Raw genomic sequence first — 21,869 nt, forward strand, 5'->3', positions numbered from 1 at the left:
GGGGCATGTACCTAGCTCTGGTACTTTTGCTTCCCCCCATAGCTTGGTGTACTCAGTCTGCGACATTATGGTTACACTACATCCGGTGTCAATCTCAAACTTTACTTGACCTCCGTTCACTATCAAATACTGAGTGAGAGGGAGTACGTTGGGCCTTGAAGTGTCTATACTGTATACAGTGAAAACCTCCTCACTAGACTCTTCCTCCTCTTGTATGTAATTTGCCCGCGTTGTGTACTTCTCCCTCCCCCCTTTTGCATGCTTTGCCCCTTTAGCACTGCTCTCACTCACTGCCCTTTTACAGACTTTCTTTAAGTGCCCTATTTTTCCACAATTGTGGCACTTTGCCTTTGCAAACCTGCAGTCCTTTGCATAATGGCTCATCCCGCCACATCGGTAGCAATCCCCAACCCCGACTGGTGGACTTTTCGCGCCAGCTTCCATCTTGAAAACAGCTCCTCCCACTGGTTTACTCCATTTCTCCTTGCTCATGCTGTTTAAGTCCTTAATGTCCTTGTTAGCCGTCTCCATGGCTTGTGCTTTTTTAAGTGCCGTCTCAAACGTTAATCCTTCTGACAGCAACCTTTGCTGTATACTGTCGTCGTTAACTCCGCATACTAGTCTGTCCCTTAACATGACTGTGAGCGCATTTCCAAAATTACAGTCCTGTGCGAGCTTCCGAAGCTCCTCCACATACTCAGTAACGCTTTCTTCCGGCCTCCTAATCCTCGAATTGAATTTCCATCTCTGTACTATTTCACTAGGTTTCAGATTGAAATGATTCTTTAGTAGACTCACCAACTCGTCAAAAGATTTTTCTTCTGGCCGCTCCGGGCTCAGCAGATTCCTCATCCGTGTATAGGTTTGCGCTCCCACACAACTCAGTAAAATGGCCCTTTTCTTTTCAGCACTGTCCACCTCGTTTGCCATAAAGAAATGGCTCAGTATTTCAATATACTCCTCCCAAGACTGCGACTTGCTGTCAAAAGGTGCCACGGAGCCTACCATTCCTGCCATCCTTGGAGTCCGGTCACTTCAGCCAAAAAATCAAACTCCGTTTCGACTCCTGCGGCCCAGCCTCGTGCTTTTCCGACTAGTTTGCTAACCAACCCGAGCACCTCTTCCGAATACTCCCTAACTATGACTGATCCACCAAAACTTTTCTGTCCTTTATCCTCGTCGCCATATGTGGTATCTTGAGGTGGCCATAGATGGAGACGGACACCGGTTAACTCCGTAACATGGTTTAATCAACACTTGCACATAAAAGCTTCTGCCATGAGGCAGCAAAAACAAAGAATACAACCAGTACAGATCAGACTTAACTCAGGAGACCAATTGCCACAGCACCACCTGGTGGATCAGGTTACTCATAACCTCCCAGGTTACTACACTTATTTTGATTCTCATTTGTGTATTTCTTTTCACGGTGCCTCTGTCTGCAGGATTCCATGTATATTCTCGTGCTTTTTCTGCAAGGATAGCAAGGGAAAGCTATAAATGGAGAACTATCCCAGAATTCCTAGCAGTATTGAAAGCCCGCTATTAAAATTACAGAAAAGCTGAGAGATGGTGCGATTCGTGGTACAGTGCACATATACAGGGCGTCCTGAGGTAAAGGGTGGAAGGTCGTGACCTCTTATGGGAAGTGCTAACCCCGGGTGGGAGAATTGGCGTGCTTAAACAGTCCCTCACTCTCACCTACAGCCACCCCATGAGGTTAAGAAAATGCATATGATATAAAGTGTCTTTTCTGACATATAAAATTAGGCTTATATATGTTTCCATAGTAACAGCTCTTCTAAATCCTCTCCGTCACTGACCTTGATTTACTCTGAAAGCCTTGGAGACTGAACTGACACAAACAGAAGCCAAGGATTCAATGGCCATGCAGCCCCCTCCAGTGGTTCCTTGTTGGATTTAATTCTCTCTTTAGTCAGAGAGATTCGGGGAAATGTTGTAAATGTTCATCTCTTGCCTATCATAACTAGGCCTTGATTTACAATCGCTGAGATTCATTTGTCACTTGCTGTTAAATTGTTACTCTGTCTTTATCCAAAAATAATTAATTCTAAATTGAACCAAATAACCTCTGAGCATCGGGACAGTGATTTAATGAGTCAGATCTAACAGCAAAGCAGAGGAAGACACAATAAAAAGAATAAAAGCCAGATGGGCCCAGCTTCTCAATAATTAATTACAGGTAGAGTGATGGATACACTGAGGGACTAGAGATGGAAGGATAAACAGTGAGCGATTGCAGATAGAGGGATAGACATAGTGAAGGACTGGAGGTCATAGAATCTTACAGCATAGAAGAAGGCCATTTGGTCCATCATTCCTGTGCCAGCTCTTTGAAAGAGCTCTCCAATTAGTCCAACTGCCCTGCTCTTTCCCCATAGCTCTGCAAATTTCTTCTTTTCAATTATGTATCCAATTCTCTTTTGAATGTTACTATTGAATCTGCTTTCACCACCCTTTCAGACAGTGCATTACAGTTCATAACAACTCGCTGTGTAATTTTTCCCCCTCATCTCCCCCTCTGGTTCTTTTGCCAATCATGTTAAATCTGTGTCCTCTGGTTATAGACCCTCCTGCCAGTGGAAACAGTTTCTACCTATCTATGCTAACAAAACCCACTCATAATTGTGAACACCTCTACTAAATCTCCCCATAACCTTCTCTGCTCTAAGATGAATAAAAACCTGTTTCTCTAGCCTCTCCACATAATTGAAGTCCCTCGTCCCTAGTACCATTCTAGTAAATCTCCTCTGCATCCTCCAAGGCCTTGACATCCTTCCTAAAGTCTGGTGCCGATAATTTGACACAATACTTCAGCTGAGGCCTAACCAGTGATTTATAAAGGTAAAGCACAACTTGCTTGCTTTTGTACTCTATGCCTCTGTTTATAAAGCCCAGGATCTCGTATGCTTTTTTAACAGCTTTATCAACTTGTCCTCTCACATTTCAAAGACTTGTGTACATGCACCCCCCAGGTCCCTTTAAAATTGTACCATGTAGTTTATATTGCCTCTCCTCACGCTTCCTCCCAAAATACATCACTTCACACTTCTCTGCATTAAATTTCATCAGCCACGTGTTGGCCCATTTCACCATTCTGTCTATGAAATTTGCTGCTCCCCCACAGTGGCTACACTTCAAAAGTACTTCATTGCCAGTAAAGCACTTTGCGACATCTTGAGGTCATGAAAGGTGCTATATAAATGCAAGTCTTTTTGTTTTCTTTTACTATCCCCCCTCACTGTTTACTACATTTCTAAGTTGTGTATCATCTCCAAACTTTGAAATTTTACCTCCAGACCATTGATATATATCAAAAAGAGCAGTGGACCTAATACCCCTGAGCGACACCACTGTATGCTTCCCTCCAGTTTGATAAACAACTGTACACTACTACTCTCTGCTTTCTGTCTCTTAGCCAATTTTGTATCCACGCTGCCACTGTCCCTTTACTCCCATGGGCTTCAATTGAAGGAGAGAAACACTGAAGGACTGGAGCTGGAGAGATAAGCGCATTGAGGGATGGAGAGATAGAGAAACTGAGGGATTGGGGTTAGAGGGAGAGACACACTGATGGATTGGAGATGCTGGGATAGACACACTGGGGCTGGAGATGGAGGGAGAGACATGCTGAGGCATTGAAGATGGAGAGATACACCAATGGGTTGGAAGTGGAGGGATAGGCACAAGGACTGGATGGAGATGGCAAGAGACACTTAGGGATTGGAGATGGTGTAATAGAGAGACTGTCAGTTTGGAGATGGAGGGATAGACACAAGCCCTTATTTGAAATGTTAATGTATTCCAATCTGCTGGCTGGGGGAATCAAAGGGTTCATTTTCTTTGATGGCTGAACCATCAAGAGGAATTTCTGAGAGGTTATTTATGGGTTATTTTCTAAGCCTTGCCCACTGGCTACACAGATTAGTGATTTACCGTCAGACTATCAGTGACCCGTGATTTTCTGTTCATTAATAATAGATGCAACATGTGATATTCAGATCCCCGAGACAGTGAGTGAGGCTTCCCATCAGCAGCATCAATTTGGAAAACCAATTTTTAATATCTGACTGCTAATACCCCATTACAAGTTGTGGTGCCTGTGGAACAGATAGGCTGCTTCCTAAACCTCTTCGCCTCTCTCTCCTCCTTTAAGATGCTCCTTAAAACATACCTCTTTGACGAAGTTTTTGGTCACCTGCCCTGATATCTCCTTATGTGATTTGTGTTAAATTATGCTGTATAACTCTCCTGTGAAGTGCCTTGGGATGTTTTACTACCTTAATGATGCTATATAAATGCATGTTGTTGTTTGATCTTCAAAGAGTGGCCATGCAGATGGTGGAAAGGCTTTGGAGAGTCAGGAGGTGAGTTTCTTGCCGCAGAGTATTGAGTCCCTGACCTGCTCTTGAAGCCACTGTATTCATGTTGCTGGTCCAGTTAAGGTTCTGGTCAATGATGACCCCCAGGATGTTGATGGTGGGGGATTCGATGATGGTAATCCGGTTAAATGTCAAGGGGAGGTGGTTAGACTCTCTCTTGTTGGAGATGGTCATTGCCTGGCACTTGTGTGGCGTTGTCACTTACCAGCCCAAGCCTAAATGTTGTCCAGATCTTGCTGCATGTGGGCACAGACTGCTACATTATCTGAGGGGTTGTGAATGGAATTGAACACTGTGTAACCATCAGTGAAGTTCCCCACTTCTGACCTTATGTTAGAGGGAAGGTAATTGATGAAGCAGCTGAAGATGGTTGGGTGCAGGACACTGCCCTGAGGAATTCCTGCACTGATGTCCTGGGCTTTGATGATTGGCCTCCAACAACCACAAACATCTTCCTTTGTGCTAGGTATGACTCCAGCCAGTGGAGAGTTTTCCTCCTGATTCCCATTGACTTCAATTTTAGTAGGGTTCCTTGATGCCACACTCGGTCAAATATTGGCTTGATGTCAAGGCAAGTCACTCTCACCTCACCTCTAGAGTTCATCACTTTTATCTATTTTTGGACCAAGGCTGTAATTGGGATTAGCACTCTCTGGGCAGGGGGAGGAGGGCTGGGGGTCTACTCCCTGACCAGCAATGGCCCCTTTGGCTGACCATTAGGAGGCATGGGTCATCATCCCAGACTACGCCATCTGATTTCCCCTCTGTCCTGCTGGGAGACGCTGCATCCTCTGCTTGGGGGCCAGGTGGAGCGAGGGTTCAAACCTGCATACTCATAGTGTGACAGCCCTCAGCAGCACTGAACTGTGGGGCCAGGGGACATATCTGTATCACAGCCCGAAAACTTAAATAAACAGTGATTATTATACAAATCCATGCAAACAATCTTCCAGCTCTCCAGCCATCCCACACACTGCACACTTTAAAAGAAGTTGAAATGGCAAACATCAGCTTCATTCACACACGGAGAGCTCCCTCTCACTCACCTCAGAAAAATGTGGCTCCTCCTGTCCCTTTTCGTCTACTCTACATCACGGGGGGATATCGGTGGCATTCACGAAAGTTGCTTAGCGACATTCACCTCACCAGGAGAGTATGTGATTGGGGGCTTGTTTCCAATTCACTTGACCCCAGTTGAAGATGTTGATCGATTGAAGCCTGTTATCCCAAACTGTAAGAAGTAAGTAACAGCTGAAGAGATTCATGTCTTAACCTGTAATTAATCCCTGAAGGGATATTATACCAGTCACAGTGTGAGCACAGGCACAGGCTCTGTGTATAGTCACAGTGTGAGTACAGGTACAGGCACTGTGTATAGTCACAGTGTGAGTACAGGTACAGGCACTGTGTGTACCAGTCACAGTGTGAGTACAGGCACAGGCTCTGTGTATCGTCACAGTGTGAGTACAGGTACAGGCACTGTGTGTATCAGTCACAGTGTGAGTACAGCTACAGGCACTGTGTATAGTCACAGTGTGAGTACAGGTACAGGCACTGCGTATAGTCACAGTGTGAGTACAGTTACAGGCACTGTGTGTATCCGTCACAGTGTGAGTACAGGTACAGGCTCTGTGTATAGTCACAGTGTGAGTACAGGTACAGGCACTGTGTATAGTCACAGTGTGAGTACAGGTACAGGCACTGTGTATAGTCACAGTGTGAGTACAGGTAACGGCTCTGTGTATAGTCACAGTGTGAGTACAGGTACAGGCACTGTGTGTATCAGTCACAGTGTGAGCACAAGTACAGGCACTGTGTGTATCCATCACAGTGTGAGTACAGGTACAGGCTCTGTGTATAGTCACAGTGTGAGTACAGGTACAGGCACTGTGTGTATCAGTCACAGTGTGAGTACAGATACAGGCACTGTGTATCAGCCACAGTGTGAGTACAGGTACAGGCACTGTGTATCAGTCACAGTGTGAGTACAGGTACAGGCACTGTGTATAGTCAGTGTGAGTACAGGCACAGTCACTGTGTGTACTAGACACAGTGTGAGTACAGGTAAAGGCTCTGTGTGAGTACAGGTACAGGTTCTGTGTGAGTATAGGTATAGGCACGGTGTATACCAGTCACAGTGTGAGTATAGGTACAGGTTCTGTATGAGTATAGGTATAGGCACGATTTATACCAGTCACAGTGTGAGTACAGGTACAAGCACAGTATGGGTACGGGCACAGGGTTTGTGTATAGCAGTCACAGTGTGAGTACAGGTATAGGCTCTGTGTATACCAGTCATAAATACAAGGGCCTAGAAATTCGGTGGGCTTTGCGCCCAGTTACAGCCCAAAGAGGGCTTCTGCGCCAGTAGGGGTGGTAGCGCTGATTTTGAGGGCCGCGGTAATGGCGGCAGTAGCCGGTAGCGCTGCGCCGGCACCGATGACGTCATCGGTGTGCGCAGTGCCCCGGTTACGCCCCGCTACCGCCACGACCCCCATCTTCAGTAGCGGCCGCCTCTTCTGTGGCGGCCGCTAACAACATCGGGAGACCGGGTCCTTACTGCAGCCTTAGCGGGGCGCTTTAAGGTGGAGGTGCGGCCAGCCGCTTTTTCGGCGGCCGCCTGCCCGCACCTCCTTCCCCGGCCTCCTCCACCCCCCCCCCCCGCGGCATTGCCGGCTGGTTTCCGTGGAGCCCGGCACTTCTCCGTTGTGCCGGGCTCTTTTGCCGGCACTCGCGATCGGGGCTCCGGCCGTTGCAGGCACCTCCTCCTTAAGAGGAGGAGGCCTGCAGTACAGCAGCCTACCGCACCGCATCGGGTGGCGCAGTGGCACCGGGAGCGCTGAAATTCACTTTCAGCGCCCCAAGCGGGGGCGGGCACACCCTGGAACAGCGCCCGGTTCCGCCTTGGGGCGCTAAAAGTGAACATGGGACGGGCGCAACTGGCTCCGCGGCCAGCGCAAAATTTTCAGCGCAAACGAGCTGGCGGGGCTATACCCAATTTCTAGGCCCAGTTGTTTATTGTTGTCACAGTGGGAGTACCAAATTCAGACTGATTGGAATTCAGCCAATTCCAATTCTCCTGTTTGAGATCAAGTAAGGTTCTGTCTCTCACTATTTGGTGAGTTTCAGACCGTCTCTGAATTGCAATTTTCAAGACTGAGATCGATAGATTTTTGTTAGGTGGGGGTATCAAGGGAAATGGAACAATGGAAAAAATTACTTCATTAGCTGTAAAGCGCTTTGTGATGTCTGGTGGTTGTGAAAGGCGCTATATAAATGCAAGTCTTTCTACTTTTATTTTTAAATAGAGTTGAGCCATGAACTAACAGAATGGCAGAACAGGCTTGAGGGGCTGAATTGTTCCTCCTGTTCCTATGTTCAGGTGTTGACTCTCACTGGGGTTCAGGACCCAAACTCTCCTAAAGGCACTGACTCTCACTGTGGTTCAGCTCCCTTCCTCTCCTGAAGGTGCTGACTCTCACTGGGGTTCAGGTCCTCTCCTCTCCTGAAGGTGCTGACTCTCACTGGGGTTCAGGTCCCCTCCTCTCCTGAAGGTGCTGACTCTCACTGGGGTTCAGGTCCCCTCCTCTCCTGAAGGTGCTGACTCTCACTGGGGTTCGGGTTCCCTCCACTCCTGAAGGTGCTGACTCTCACTGGGGTTCAGGTCCCCTCCTCCCCTGAAGGTGCTGACTCTCACTGGGGTTCAGGTCCCCTCCTCTCCTGAAGGTGCTGACTCTCACTGGGGTATTTGAACAGACATTATATAAAATGAGAGATACCTGGGAGTGAGTTACAGGCTGGAATCTAATCAAGGGGTTCAGGTGGTTTATATATAGAAATAACAGATACTCAGGAGTGAGTTACAGGCTGGAATCTAATCAAGGGGTTTGGGTGGCTTATATGCAGAATAACAGATAACTAGGTGTGAGTTACAGGCTGGAATCTAATCGAAGGGTTTGTATGGTTTATATATTGCTGCAGGAGTTCCTCAGGGCAGTGTCCTCAGCCCAACCATCTTCAGTTGCTTCATCAATGACCTTCCCTCCATCATAAGGTCAGAAGTGGGGATGTTCGCTGATGATTGCAGTGTTCAGTTTCATTCGCAGTTCCTCCGATAATGAAGCAGTCCATGTCCACACGCAGTAAAACCTGGACAACGTCCAAGCTTGGGATGATAAGTGGCAAGTAACATTCATGGCACACAAGTGCCAGGCAAAGACCATCTCCAATAAGAGAGAATCTAACCACCTCCCCTTGATATTCAATGGTATTATCATCGTCAAATCCCCCACCATCAATATCCTGGGGGGGTCACCATTGACCTGAAACTTAACTGGACCAGCCACATAAATACATGGCTACAAGAGCAGGTCAGAGGCTGGGTATTGTGTGGCAAGAGACTCACCTCTTGACTCCCCAAAGCCTTTCCACCACTTACAAGGCACAAGTCAAGAGTGTGATGGAATATTCTCCACTTGCCTTGATGAGTGCAGCTCCAACTACACTTAAGAACCTCGATACCAAACAGGACAAAGCAGTCCACTTGATCGGCACCTCATCCACCTTCTTAAATATTCACTCCCTCCACCACTGGTGCACTGTGGCTTCAGTGTGTACTATCTACTAGATGCACTGCAGTAACTTGCCAAGGCTTCTTCGACAGCACCTCCCAAATCTGCGTCAACTACCATCTAGAACGACAAGGACAGAAGGCGCATGGGAACACCACCACCTCCAAGTTCCCCTCCAAGTCACACGCCATCATGACTTGGAAATATATTGCTGTTCCTTCATCGTCACTGGGTAAAAATTCTGCAACTCCCTCCCTAACAGCACTGTGGGAGTACCTTCACCATACGGTCTGCAGTGGTTCAAGAAGGCAGCTCACCACTACCTTCTTAAGGGCAATTAGGGATGGGCAATAAATGCTGGCCTTGCCAGTGACACATCCCATGAATGAATAAATACAGAAATATATAGAATTACAGAAAACCGGGAGTGAATTACAGGCTGGACTCTAATCAGTGGATTCAGGTGGTTTATATATAGAATAACAGATACCCGAGAGTGAGTTACACGCTGGAATCGATTCTATTGTCTTTCTCGAGTGATAGTGGTATTACTGGGGACCGGCCGATAAATTGCAAGTTGCAAGCTACAGTCTTGTACTGTCATTGGTCCAGCTGTTGCTGACTCCAATGGTAATAATGGATTCCAGCGCTTGAAGGGTTAATCTGGATATGCTTTTTTTTTGCCCCCTTTGGTTTGGTGTCCGCTGAAGCTCCTTCCTCTGTATCCACACTGCCTGAACTTTGCATCAGATTTACACAGCGAGCTGAGGAGCCTAGCCGGAGATGGGATGTTTTGATTGCAGCTGAGATTTTAGGAGTGTTTTGACAGCGTTGGTTAGGACTCTTCAGAGTTGAACATTCCCTCGCCAGGTGTCAGCCTCACAGCCCAGTCTGTTCGCTTGGGGTCAGTGATCGCAACAGCTGCAGTCCATTTGAAGCACTGTTGTTTCATGCAGCTGAGCACAGCCTTGAGTCCATGCTGTGTGATCTCACTGAGTTTTGGGCCATTACTATCCAACTGCTGGAAGTGTGGATGTCAAGTGAAGACAGGATCAGATTTGGCTATGAAGCCCCTCATGGTCAAATAATCTGGTGACACTCACTGTTTGGGCAGACTCAGGAGAATGCTTGGTAGGAACAGCTAACTTTGGAACTAAGGTTCCTAAAGCTCTTCACCACTGAGTTTTTCCTCACCTCATGTCTGGGTCTGTTGTAGACTCATGGGGCTGGATTTTATCAATGGGGGCGCGTTGGGGGTGAGACTGATGGTTGTCAGGTTTCAGTCCCGCCCCCAACGACGTCTGGCCAACCCACACTATTTTCCCTTGATTGACCTTGTTAAGCCTGCCCTGTGGGCTTAGCCGGCCAATTAAGGGCAAGCCGGTGACAGAGGACTTCAGCGTATGACGTTTCATCTGTCGAAAATTTTTGACAGATGAATTGTCAGCATTTGACAGCTTTGAGAAGCTGTCAAACACTGACAATCTCTGTTCTAAGGTGAGTCCTTGTACTCAATTATTTTCTTGCCAGTAACACTTTAACTGAGATAAATTACATTTTTTTAGGTCAGACTTCAACACAAATATGTTCACCGTGTTCCAAGCAATGAGATTCGCTGTTGAGGAAATTAACAACTTGACTGAGCTGTTGCCGGGCGTCACTCTGGGCTATGACATCGCTGACAGTTGCTTTGAGGTCGTGGACATCCAGGCCATGTTCAGGTTCCTGTCACACAGGCAAGGAGCAGAGGTGGAGATATTAAACAATTACACGGCCTACCAGCCCAGGGTAATCGCTGTCATTGGACCACCATCAACAGATGTAGCCATTACCATTGCTAGAGTGTTAGCCCTCTTCCTTGTTCCTCAGGTGAGTTTATTCATGTCTCTCATTGACATCTGAACTGCAGAGGCCACAGATTGCCCAGATGTGCTCTATTGCCTCGATTGCCATGTGTCTGGATGTGCTGTGTTGTCCACTGTCTTTTTTTAAATCACATTGTTCAGTTTTTTCTCCTCCCCTCCTCTCCTGAAGGTGCTGACTCTCACTGAAGTTCAGGCCCCCTCTTCTCCTGAAGATGCCCAAGCCCTCTGGAACCTCCACCAAATGGCCATTAATTCTGTGAGAGCAATTAGGCAGTGAGTGTTGGCAGGATATACAACTGTTAGGGGTATCACAGCTGAGCCTGATCCTGTCCTCGCCTGATGTCCATGATCATGTATTTCCAGCAGGGGTCACTGGAGAGTGATCAGGACCAGAAACTGAGGTTAACTTTCCTCTCGCTAATGCCATTTGTAGTCCCACTCACTGCCCCGGTCAAGATCAGTGAACTCAGCACAGACCAGGAATGGAACACGCTGCGCCTTGGCGATGTCTTCCGCAGACATGGAGTCAGCTTCCACATGCACGATGATGTACCTTTCCACCACCTCCCTCAACCCCTCCACGACCTTTGTGCTGCCAAACTGCTTTTCTGACATCCAGTCTTGGATGAGCCGCAAATCCTTCTAGCTAAATATTGGGAAGACTGAAGCTATTGTCTTCGGCCACCAATACAAGCTTCATACCCTCACCACTGACTATCTCTTTCCATGGCCACTGTCTCAGGCCGAACCAGAGTGTTCAAAATCTCAGCATCCTATTTGACGCCAGGTTGAGCTTCTAATCCGATATCCTCTCCATCACAAAGACTACCTACTTTCAGCTGTTTCTATCTCAGCTAAAGCCCTTGTCCATACCTTTATCACCTCCAGACTCGACTATTCCAACGCTCTCCTGACCGGCTCCCTACCCTCCACCCTCCATAAACTTTAGCACATCCAAAACTCCACCGCTTATATCCTATCCTGCAACAAGTCCTACTTATTCATCATCCCTGTTCTTGATGACCTACATTTGCTCATGGTCCCTCCCAACACTCCAATTTAAAATTCTCATCCTTGTGTTTAAATCCCTTTAAAGCCTTGCCCCTCCTGTCAGCTGTGACTCAGTTGGTAGCACACTCACCTCTGAATCAGAAGGTTGTGGGTTCTAGTCCCACTCCAGGGGCTTGTGCACATTAAAAGCTAGGCTGACACTGCACTGCAGTGCTGAGGGAGTGCTGCACTGTCAGAGGTGCCGTCTTTTGGATGAGACGTTAAACCGAGCCCCGTCTGCCCTCTCAAGTGGATGTAAAAGATCCCACGGCACTATTTCGAAGAAGAGCAGGGGAGTTATCCCCGGTGTCCTGGCCAATATTTATCCCTCAATCCGCATAACAAAAACCGATTATCTGGTCATTATCACATTGCTGTTTGTGGGACCTTGCTGTGCGCAAATTGGCTGCTGCGTTTCACACATTACAACAGTGACTACACTTCAAAAGTACTTAATTGGCTGTAAAGCACTTTGAAACGTCCGATGGTCGTGAAAGACGCTATATAAATGCAAGTCTTTCTTTCTTTTCTCCCTACCTCTGTAATCTACTCCAGCCCTACTATGCCCCCTCCCCCTACCTCACTTGAACCCTCTGTTCCTCTGACTCGGGCCTCTAATGCATTGCCCTCCCTTCACCACACCATTGGCAGCTGAGTCTTCTGCTACCCAGGCCCCAGCTCTGGAACTCCCTCCCTAAACCTCGACCTCTCTCTCTTCCTTTCAGACCTTCCTTAAAACCCAAGCTTTTGGACACCCCTACTAATATCTCCTTCTTTGGCTTGGCGTCCATTGTTCTGATTATGCAATGTTTTTCTATGTTAAAGGCGCTATAAAAATGCAGGTTGTTGTTGTTGGAAGAGGAAGAAGAACCTGGTTTCACCAGGCAGTGCATTCACCCACCGAGCCACAGGGAGCTGGAAATCCCAACTCATTTGCTTCAAATCAGAAAGCACCAAATTACACTTCGGTGGGAACGACTCGAGGGAAGGTAACATAACCTAAGGTGGAGCTCATTGCTCAGTGGTAGTACTCTCACCTCTGAGTCAGTAGATTGTGTATTCAAGCCCCACTCAATTTGAGCACAAAAATCCAAACTAACACTCCAGTGCAGTGCTGAAGGAGTGCTGCACCGACAGAGGTGCTGTCTTTTGGATGAGACATTAAACCAAGGCCCTGTCTGCTCTCTCAGGTGTACGTAAAAGATCCCATGGCACTATTCGAAGAACAGTAGGGAAGTTCTCCCTGGTGTTCTGGCTAATATTTACCCCACAAATAACATCACTAAAACAAATGATCTGGTGATTTATCTCATTAATGTTTGTGGCAGCTTGCTGTGCACAAATTGATTGCCACACTTCCTACATGACAACAGGTAACTACACTTCAAAACTACTTCATTGGCTGCAAAGCGCTTTAGGACGTCCTGAGGCTGTGAACAGTGCTATATAAGTGCAAGTTTCTTTCTTTCTGCTTCTGCAGATCAGCCACCTGGCGTCTGGTGAGATCCTGAGTGATAAAATGCGTTTTCCATCATTTTTCCGGACCATTCCAAGTGACAAGAACCAAGCAGAGGCGATGACGCTACTGATACAGGAATTCCATTGGAACTGGGTCGCCGTTGTCGGGAGTGACGATGAATATGGGCGCAAAGGGGTCAACAAAGTGGTGGAACTGGCCTCGGCAGCGGGGACCTGCATCGCGTATCAGGGTATTATCTCCACCTCCCCCGAGGATGTCATCCAAGTAGTCAACAAAATCAGCAGCACCGTCAACACCACCGTCATCTTTTCCAATGTGTTTGTGGCGCAAATATTTTTCAGTCTTGTCGTGGCACAAAACCTCACCGCCAAAGTATGGATCTTAAGTGAAGCTATTTCCTTATCCCAGGGGATAACAAATATACCAAAAATTGAGAGTATCGGGACGGTTATAGGCATAGCAATCAAAGAAGGGCAGATGGCACACTTTAAGGAGTTCCTAGACAAACCGCTGAGCCCCACTAATCCAGGGATCATGCCAGACTCGGGGCTGGGAGAGAGTACCGACATCAGAAACAGCTGGGATCAGACATGCAGCCAATGCAATTGGCTGAGCACCAAGCGTTTGAACTCTTCATTATACAGGCTGGAGAAGCGGGTCTCATACAACGTGTACTCGGCTGTGTACGCTGTCGCCCATGCGTTACACATACTTCTCCAGTGCAATGCAGTACAATGTGATAAAACACGCCGCATCCTCCCCTGGCAGGTAGGTGTGTGTCCGTCCGGTGTGATTCTCCTTTACACAACAGTATCAGAGCATAGGGATTGTTAGAAACGGGAAATTTCCATTAGGCCCAACAAACCTGTTCCCTTTTTAACACATCAACCTCACCATATCCCTCAACCATACCTTCTTATCATATCCCTCAACCCCACCTACCCACCATATCCCTCAACCCCACCTACCCACCATATCCCTCAACCCCACCTACCCACCATATCCCTCAACCCCACCTTCTCACCATATCCCTCAATCCCACCATATCCCTCAACTCACCTTCTCCCCATATCCCTCAACTCCACCTTCTCACCATATCCCTCAACCCCACCTACTCACCATATCCCTCAATCCCACCATATCCCTCAACCCACCTTCTCCCCATATCCCTCAACTCCAACTTCTCACCATATCCCTCAACCCAAACCTACTCACCATTATTATATCCGTGTATAATTGAGACACGGACTGCAGGAGTTGATTATAGCAAGTCTTTACTGAATGGAGACAACCTGGAAACTGAAACTACAGAAGCCTGCTAGGGCCTTTTATACAGGGGTGGTCACTGCCGGTACTGCAGTCTGAGACCAGTTATTCCCTTAAAGGTACATACACAACAATTCCTCCCCTTTTAGATAAACAGTACATAACATTCATTTAACAACTAAATAATAACTAATTACAATTACAATTACGGTTGCTAGATACATTGGTTGAAGTTAAGCAATTATAAGTTCAGTCTTTGAGGAGGCTTCCTGATTCTGTCTGGATAACGCCTCTTTGGGATATCAGGTTCTTCTGGCAAGGTTGAGTCGGGATCAATGTCGTTGTTTGGTTCGTCTGCTTCCAATATCACCGATTCTGCGGTAGATGCAATTGGTACTTCGGTTTCATCGCCAGGTGTATCAGATCGTGGTGTGGAGTTGACGTTTTCCAGTGACTCTAGAATCTGGTCAGCATGGCGTCTTACAATGCTCTCTCCAACATCCACGGTATACATTAGAGGTCCTTGCCATGTACAGATCGTTCCTGGCTGCCATTTCTCTGTGCGGTAGTCCCGGGCCAAAACTGGTTGACCTATCTTAAAACTCCTGGTCGGCCTTTCATTCATATTCTGAAACTGCCTGTTCTCCACATCTCTTCTGACGTTTGGCTTAACCAAATCCAAGCGGCATCGTAGTCTTCGATTGAAGAACATCATGGCTGGAGTTTGGTTGGTAACCGCATGTGTCGCATTCCGGTAGGCAAACAAGAAGTTATCCACCTTGTGTTGTAGGGGTATATCTTCATTACACATTGCCTTGATAGCCTTCTTGAATGTTTGAACAAACCTCTCGGCCAATCCATTAGTGGCTGGATGATATGGGGCGGATGTGTAATGCTTAACACCATTGTTCTTTAAGAACCTCCGGAACTCTTCAGACACAAACTGTGGTCCATTGTCAGAGCAAATCTGTTCAGGCAGCCCATTCCTGGCGAATATGGTTCGTAAGACTGTGATAGTTTTTCTGTGGTGGTTGAGGACATTTTTATTACCTCTGGCCACTTTGAATGTGCATCCACCGCAATTAAAAACATTGAGTCCATAAAGGGACCAGCAAAATCAATGTGCACCCTTTGCCATGGAGATGAGGGCCACTCCCATGGATGTAGAGGGGCTTGTGGTGGGGCGTTTTGGACCTTCTGGCATCCTGTACAGCTCTTGGTCATCTCTTCGATTTCTCTATCGATTCCCGGCCACCACACAAACGCTCTGGCTAAGTTCTTCATTTTTACCCCTCCCAGATGACCCTCATGAAGCTCATTGAACACTCTGTCCTTCAATTTGGGTGGAATTACTACTCTGGATCCACACATCAAGGTTCCTCTGCACACTGACAGCTGTTCTCTTCTCGGCGAGAATGCTGGCAGCAGTGGTTCGCCATGTGCTGGCCATCCCTTCACCGTTAAATCATAGACCCAGGAGCGTGTCGGGTCATTTTGTGTTTCCTTTTCTATGTTTGCATTCGTCACAGGGAGACATTCGACTATAGTCGAGTGGAATAACTCCACTGGATCCACTGCCAGTTCTTCTTCCACCGTCGGCAACGGTAGGCGCGACAATCCATCAGCATTCCCATGCTGTTTAGTTCCTTTGTACTCGATGTCATATTGGTGTGCCCCTAGGAAAAGGGACCACCTCTGTAGCCGTTGTGCCGTCATTATCGGTACGCCCTTCTGAGGGTTGAAAATGGAGACGAGAGGTTGATGATCAGTTAGTAGAGTAAATTTCTGACCGTGCAGGTAGTGATTGAACTTCTTCACCCCCCACACCAGGCTGAGGGCCTCTCTGTCAATCTGGGCGTAGTTACGCTCGGCTGAAGTTAACGAGCGTGACGCAAAAGCTATCGGCCTCTCTGAACCATCAAGGAATTTATGTGACAGTACCGCCCCAATGCCGTAGGGAGACACATCACACGCCAGTCTTATCGGTAGTGATGGGTTGTAGTGAGCCAATACTTCTCTTGAAGTGATTAGGTCCTTACTCTTCTGAAAGGCCCGCTTACATTCATCGCTCCATTTCCATGCTACTCCCGTTCGTAGTAGGGCGTTCAGTGGATGCAGAATTGTGGACAAATTCGGCAAAAACTTATGGTAGTAATTCACCAATCCGAGGAATGACCTCAGTTGCGACACATTTTCAGGCGCTGGAGCCTTAACTACCGCTTCAATTTTGTCAGGGGACTTATGCAACCCCTCTTCATCAATCACGTGGCCACAATACGATATCTGTTTCTTAAAAAACTCGCACTTGGGGCGATTGGCTCGTAGCCCATGTTCACGTAGTCTAGTGAGCACCTGCTCTAGGTTGGCAAGGTGTTCACTGTCATCTTCACCTGTCACTAGGATGTCGTCCAAGTAACATTGAGTCCCCGGAATCCCTTGCAGGACTTGTTCCATTGCTCTTTGCCATATCGCCGGAGCTGATGCTACTCCGAATACCAGTCGATTATACTGGTAAAGACCTTTGTGAGTGTTTATCGTGAGATACTTCCTAGAGGATTCTTCAACCTCCATCTGCAAATATGCTTGTGCTAGGTCAATTTTTGTTAAACGCTTCCCTCCAGATAGTGAGGCGAAGATATCTTCTATCCTTGGAAGAGGATATTGTACTGTGTGAAGGACTGGGTTCACCGTCACCTTGAAGTCCCCACAGATGCAAACCTTCCTTGGCTCCTCAGACTCATTGTTTAATGTTTTCTTCATGACAGGAACGATGGGTGTCGCCCACTCGCTCCAGTCTACCTTAGATAACACGCCTGCATTCTCCAGATTCTCCAGCTCTGCCTCGACAGCTGGGCGAATTGCATATGGTACCGGTCTTGCTTTGAAAACTTGAGAATTGCATTCTCCTCTATTTTTATCGAGGCGGTTACGCCTTTAACAGTGCCCAGTTCTTGTTGAAATACCTCTTTGGCGTCAGCTAAGATTGTTGACAATCGTCCAGGAGTGACGTCGTCATCCTTTTTACCAGCCACCGTCAGTGCCTGAATGGAGTGCCAGTCTAAACTTATCTTTCTGATCCATTCACGTCCCAATAACGGTGGTCCACCATCTTGCAGAATGTAGAGATACAATTTCCGTATTTTCTTGCCGTTGTATTCGACAGGCACCCTTATTTTTCCTCTGGGGTATACTTTTTGCCCCGTATACGTCCTCAAGACAATGGATGTCTCCCTCAAGGGTATGTGTGAGAATAGCCGCTCGTAGTCTCGTCAATTCATGATAGTTAGAGCTGATCCTGTATCCAATTCCATTTTGACTTGGGACCCTGCTATCGTGAGGGTGACCCAAATGGTTCGGTGATCCTCTTTTGCGATTACATTGTGAAGTTTGAGACAGCTTAGTCTCTTGTTCCCGGATTCACTATCGCTCATCTGGTCTTCGGAACTACTGTCCGTCATCTTTTGTACTTTCCTGTACGGTTCCTTAGTAGCCTTTTTGTTGTCGTTGGTCTTCTTCCCAGACCTGCAAACTCGTGCAATGTGTCCCATCTTTCCGCATTGCCTGCATATTTTGTCCTTGGACCAGCAGTCCTTCTGGTCATGGTTTGTTCTGCCGCAGCGATAACATTTTGCAAATCCCCGTGTCATTTTGTGGGTGCCGTATTCCTGTGGCTTTTGTTGTATTTCTGCAGCTCCCCTTGCTGCTGCTTCGTACGATACTGCCACGCTGAAAGCCTTATCTAGCGTCAGCTCTTTCTCTGAGAGTAACCTCTTCTGGGTTCCTTCACTCAGGAGTCCACAGACAAATTTGTCCCGTAAGGTATCTGCCAGTCCTGCTCCGAACTGGCAGTGCTTTGATAGCTTGCGTAGTTCCGTAAGGTAATCAGCATTGCTCTCATTTTTATGCTGATTTCTCCTGTGGAATTTAAATCTTTCTGCTATCAGCAGCAGTGTAGGATTTAGGTGTTCCTGTAGGATAGCAACAATTTCGTTAAAACTCTTCGCCTTCGGTTTGGCTGGAGTAATCAGGTCCCGCAATAGGCCGTACGTTCTTGCGCCCATTAAATTTAGCAATACCGATGCCTTTTTCTCATCGGCTATTTCGTTTGCCTCGCAATATACCTCGACTCTTTCCATATACATGGTCCAGTCTTCTATTGCATTATTGAAGGCAGTGATATCGCCAGTCTTTGGCATCTTGAAAATCTAAGATGGCGCCTCCCGCGCTTTGCCTTTGTCTCCGATGGATCAAAATGGCGCCTCCCGCGCTTTTCCTTCTTCCCCGCAGAGTTAAGATGGCGCCGCCCGCGCTTTCCTGCCGCTGCTCTCCGCGGTATTTTTATTTTTCTATCGCGCTTCAATATTTGCTCCGTTAATTGAAGAACTGTTCCCGTCGTGGAGCGGACCCTCTGGGACACTTCCCTCCCTCTTCTTAGGTCCGAACGCTGCCCGGCTTCGAAGCACCAGCCGCGCCCTGTGTGCTCCACCCTCTCTCTCTCTCCTTGCTTCCCGACTCGCTGCCCGGCCCCGTTGCAGAGCCACCCGATCGAGCCCCAGCCCGCCGCAGCCCAGGAAGAATCAGTGCACTACTTGCCACCAGCCCAACCAGCTGGGAAACCACAGACTGGAGAACCAAGCCTGGCTCTCGACAGTCTCTCCTGCACTCCCCAACTCGATGATTTGGAGGGCGGTTGCCCATGGTCAACGCCCGTTTCTCGAGTTTCTTTGGATTATTATTTTTTTTCTTTCTTCTGGCTTCGACCTTCAATAACGTCGTCTGAGGTGCTGCCGAGTTGCAGGCAAGTTCGTTTCTTACTCGTCGCCAGTATTATGTCCGTGTATAATTGAGACACGGACTGCAGGAGTTGATTATAACAAGTCTTTACTGAATGGAGACAACCTGGAAACTGAAACTACAGAAGCCTGCTAGGGCCTTTTATACAGGGGTGGTCACTGCCGGTACTGCAGTCTGAGACCAGTTATTCCCTTAAAGGTACATACACAACAACCATATCCCTAAATCCCACCCTATCCCTCAACCCACCTTCTCCCCATATCCCTCAACTCCACCTTTTCACCATATGCTTCAAACTCATCTTCTCACCATATACCTGAACCTCACCTTTCCATAGCCCCCAACCCCACCTACTCACTATATCCCTCAACACCACCTTCTCACAATATTCCTCAGAGACCCCACCTACCCACCATATCACTCAATCCCAACTACCCACTATCTCACCATAGCCTTCAATCCCATCTTCTCCCCATATCCCTCGGCCCCACCCACTCCCAATATCCCTCAACCCCACCTACCCACCATATCCCTCAACCTCACCTCACCATATCTCAATCGCTTCTCTCTCCAGATACACAGTTAACTGTCACTTGAACCCATTCATACTGCCCGTTTCAATGTCCGTCCCCAGGTAACTTCTCACAACTCCATTGGCTTTTACAGTGCCCTCATCCAACTTAAGAGTAGTTTGTGTGCTCCCTCCTCTGCTGACTCTTGCTGGGGTATGAGTTCTATAGACAACAGCAGTCATCCCATCTCACTGAAATGCCTGTTCTTCATATATGAATCTACAGTGATTTTTGGTAGGATATTGAACAGTGGGAGGAACACGTTGTGCCCAATCCTGTCTGACATCACATACGCATCTCCAGAGGAGTTCATCAGACAATGATCAGGATTACAGAATCTGACTGTGTTTATTCTACTTTATAGCCAAGGGGAGATGAAGCAATCTGTATCCTCTTCTGCTGCCATTTTAACTCAGCACAGAGCAGGGATGCAAATTATATACTAGCAGGTGCAGTAACTCACTGAGCTATTGAGTGACACTGATATACATTTCTATATCAATTGTTTATTTTATATATTGATTCCATACACTGTTGTGGGATTTTGTAGTAACCATAACACTAAAACTGACTCCAACATTTACCTAAACCCAAACCCTTATCCTAACACTAACTCTAATCCCCAGCTCTAACCATCACCCCCACCCTAATCCTAACCCAACAATAACCCTGAGCTTCACCCAACTCTCACTTCAACCCTAACCTATTCCTAACCCTGACCTATCCTTAACCAAAACCTATCCTTCCCCAAAACCTATCCTTCCCCAAACCTAACCCTAACCTTTATCACAGCCCGAACTCAAATTATAAACTTCACTCAAGATGTAGCTCTACCCCTATTAATCCTACCCTAGATCAGAAAGAAAGAAACTGGATTGCAAAACTGGAAACTCTATCACCAAATGTCTTAAATCAGGATTAAATTAAAATTAAAAAATGGACATCCCTAACCAAAAAACCAAAGGACAAAACCCCGTGACTTCAACACAAGTCCAAACTCTAACCCTAAAACAGTCCGTAATACTAATACTAAAAAGGGCCCTAACAGTCATATAAACCACAATGCTCCAATCATAAAACCCTATACCACTAATACAAAATCTTAAACCCTAACTATAATCCCTAAATATAATGACTGAACCTGACCCTCGCCCAGACACCTGACCCCAACTAAACCAACCCCTTCCTTTCAGGGGCTAACCCAAACCCCCAAAATGTCCTAATGTTAAATCCTAACACAGGCCCAACCCTAAGGTCAAACCCTGAACTCTAACATAGGAGCTGATCCTAATCCCTAAAACCTAACCCAAGTCCTAAATCTAAATGCTAACCCTAAACCCTAGCACAGGGGTTAACCCTAACCCCATAGGCCAAAACCTAAACCTGAACCCCTAAATTCTATTCCTAAACCTGAACCTTAAAGATTAACCCTGAGCCCTAACACAGTAGCTGACCTTAAGACCTAGGGGGAGAAATTGGGTGAGTAGCGCCACCTGTTAGCGCCTAAAGAGGCAGTCAGTGGCTGTAGCGCCACTGGCTGCATCTCCCGCGATATTCAGTAGGGGCGCTAATGGTGGCGTTAGGCATTTGCGCTGCGCCGCCGCCGATGACATCATCGGTGTGCGCAGCGCCCCATTCGTGCCCCATTCGCAATGTTCGCTACCCGCGCCCGGTTCACGGGGCCTTACTGTGCCGGCAGCGGCGCAAGTTAAGGTGGAGGTGCGGGGCAGCCGCTTTTTCGGCGGCCGCCTGCCAGCACCTCCGTCCCCGGCCTCCTAACCCCCACCCCCCCCCCCCCCCGCGGCATTGCCGGCTGTTTCCCGAGAGCCCGGCACTTCTCCTTGGTGCCGGGCTCATTTGCCGGCACT

The 21,869-nt window shown here is 47.5% G+C and overlaps 1 protein-coding gene across 1 annotated transcript; it reads left to right on the forward strand.

The window, feature by feature from the left end:
• The first annotated feature begins 5,458 nt into the window (after positions 1–5,458).
• Positions 5,459–20,343, forward strand: LOC147100677 (taste receptor type 1 member 1-like). Its single transcript, XM_085967555.1, has 4 exons — positions 5,459–5,643; positions 10,540–10,843; positions 13,370–14,137; positions 20,305–20,343. The coding sequence occupies exons 1-4, from the start codon at positions 5,459–5,461 to the stop codon at positions 20,341–20,343; spliced, it is 1,296 nt and encodes a 431-aa protein (XP_085823681.1).
• The last annotated feature ends 1,526 nt before the right edge of the window (positions 20,344–21,869 follow it).

This window comes from Somniosus microcephalus, chromosome 25 (genome assembly GCF_052327205.1).
Source record: "Somniosus microcephalus isolate GS21.2 chromosome 25, FLI_Smic_1.0, whole genome shotgun sequence".
Lineage (NCBI taxonomy): Eukaryota > Metazoa > Chordata > Chondrichthyes > Squaliformes > Somniosidae > Somniosus > Somniosus microcephalus.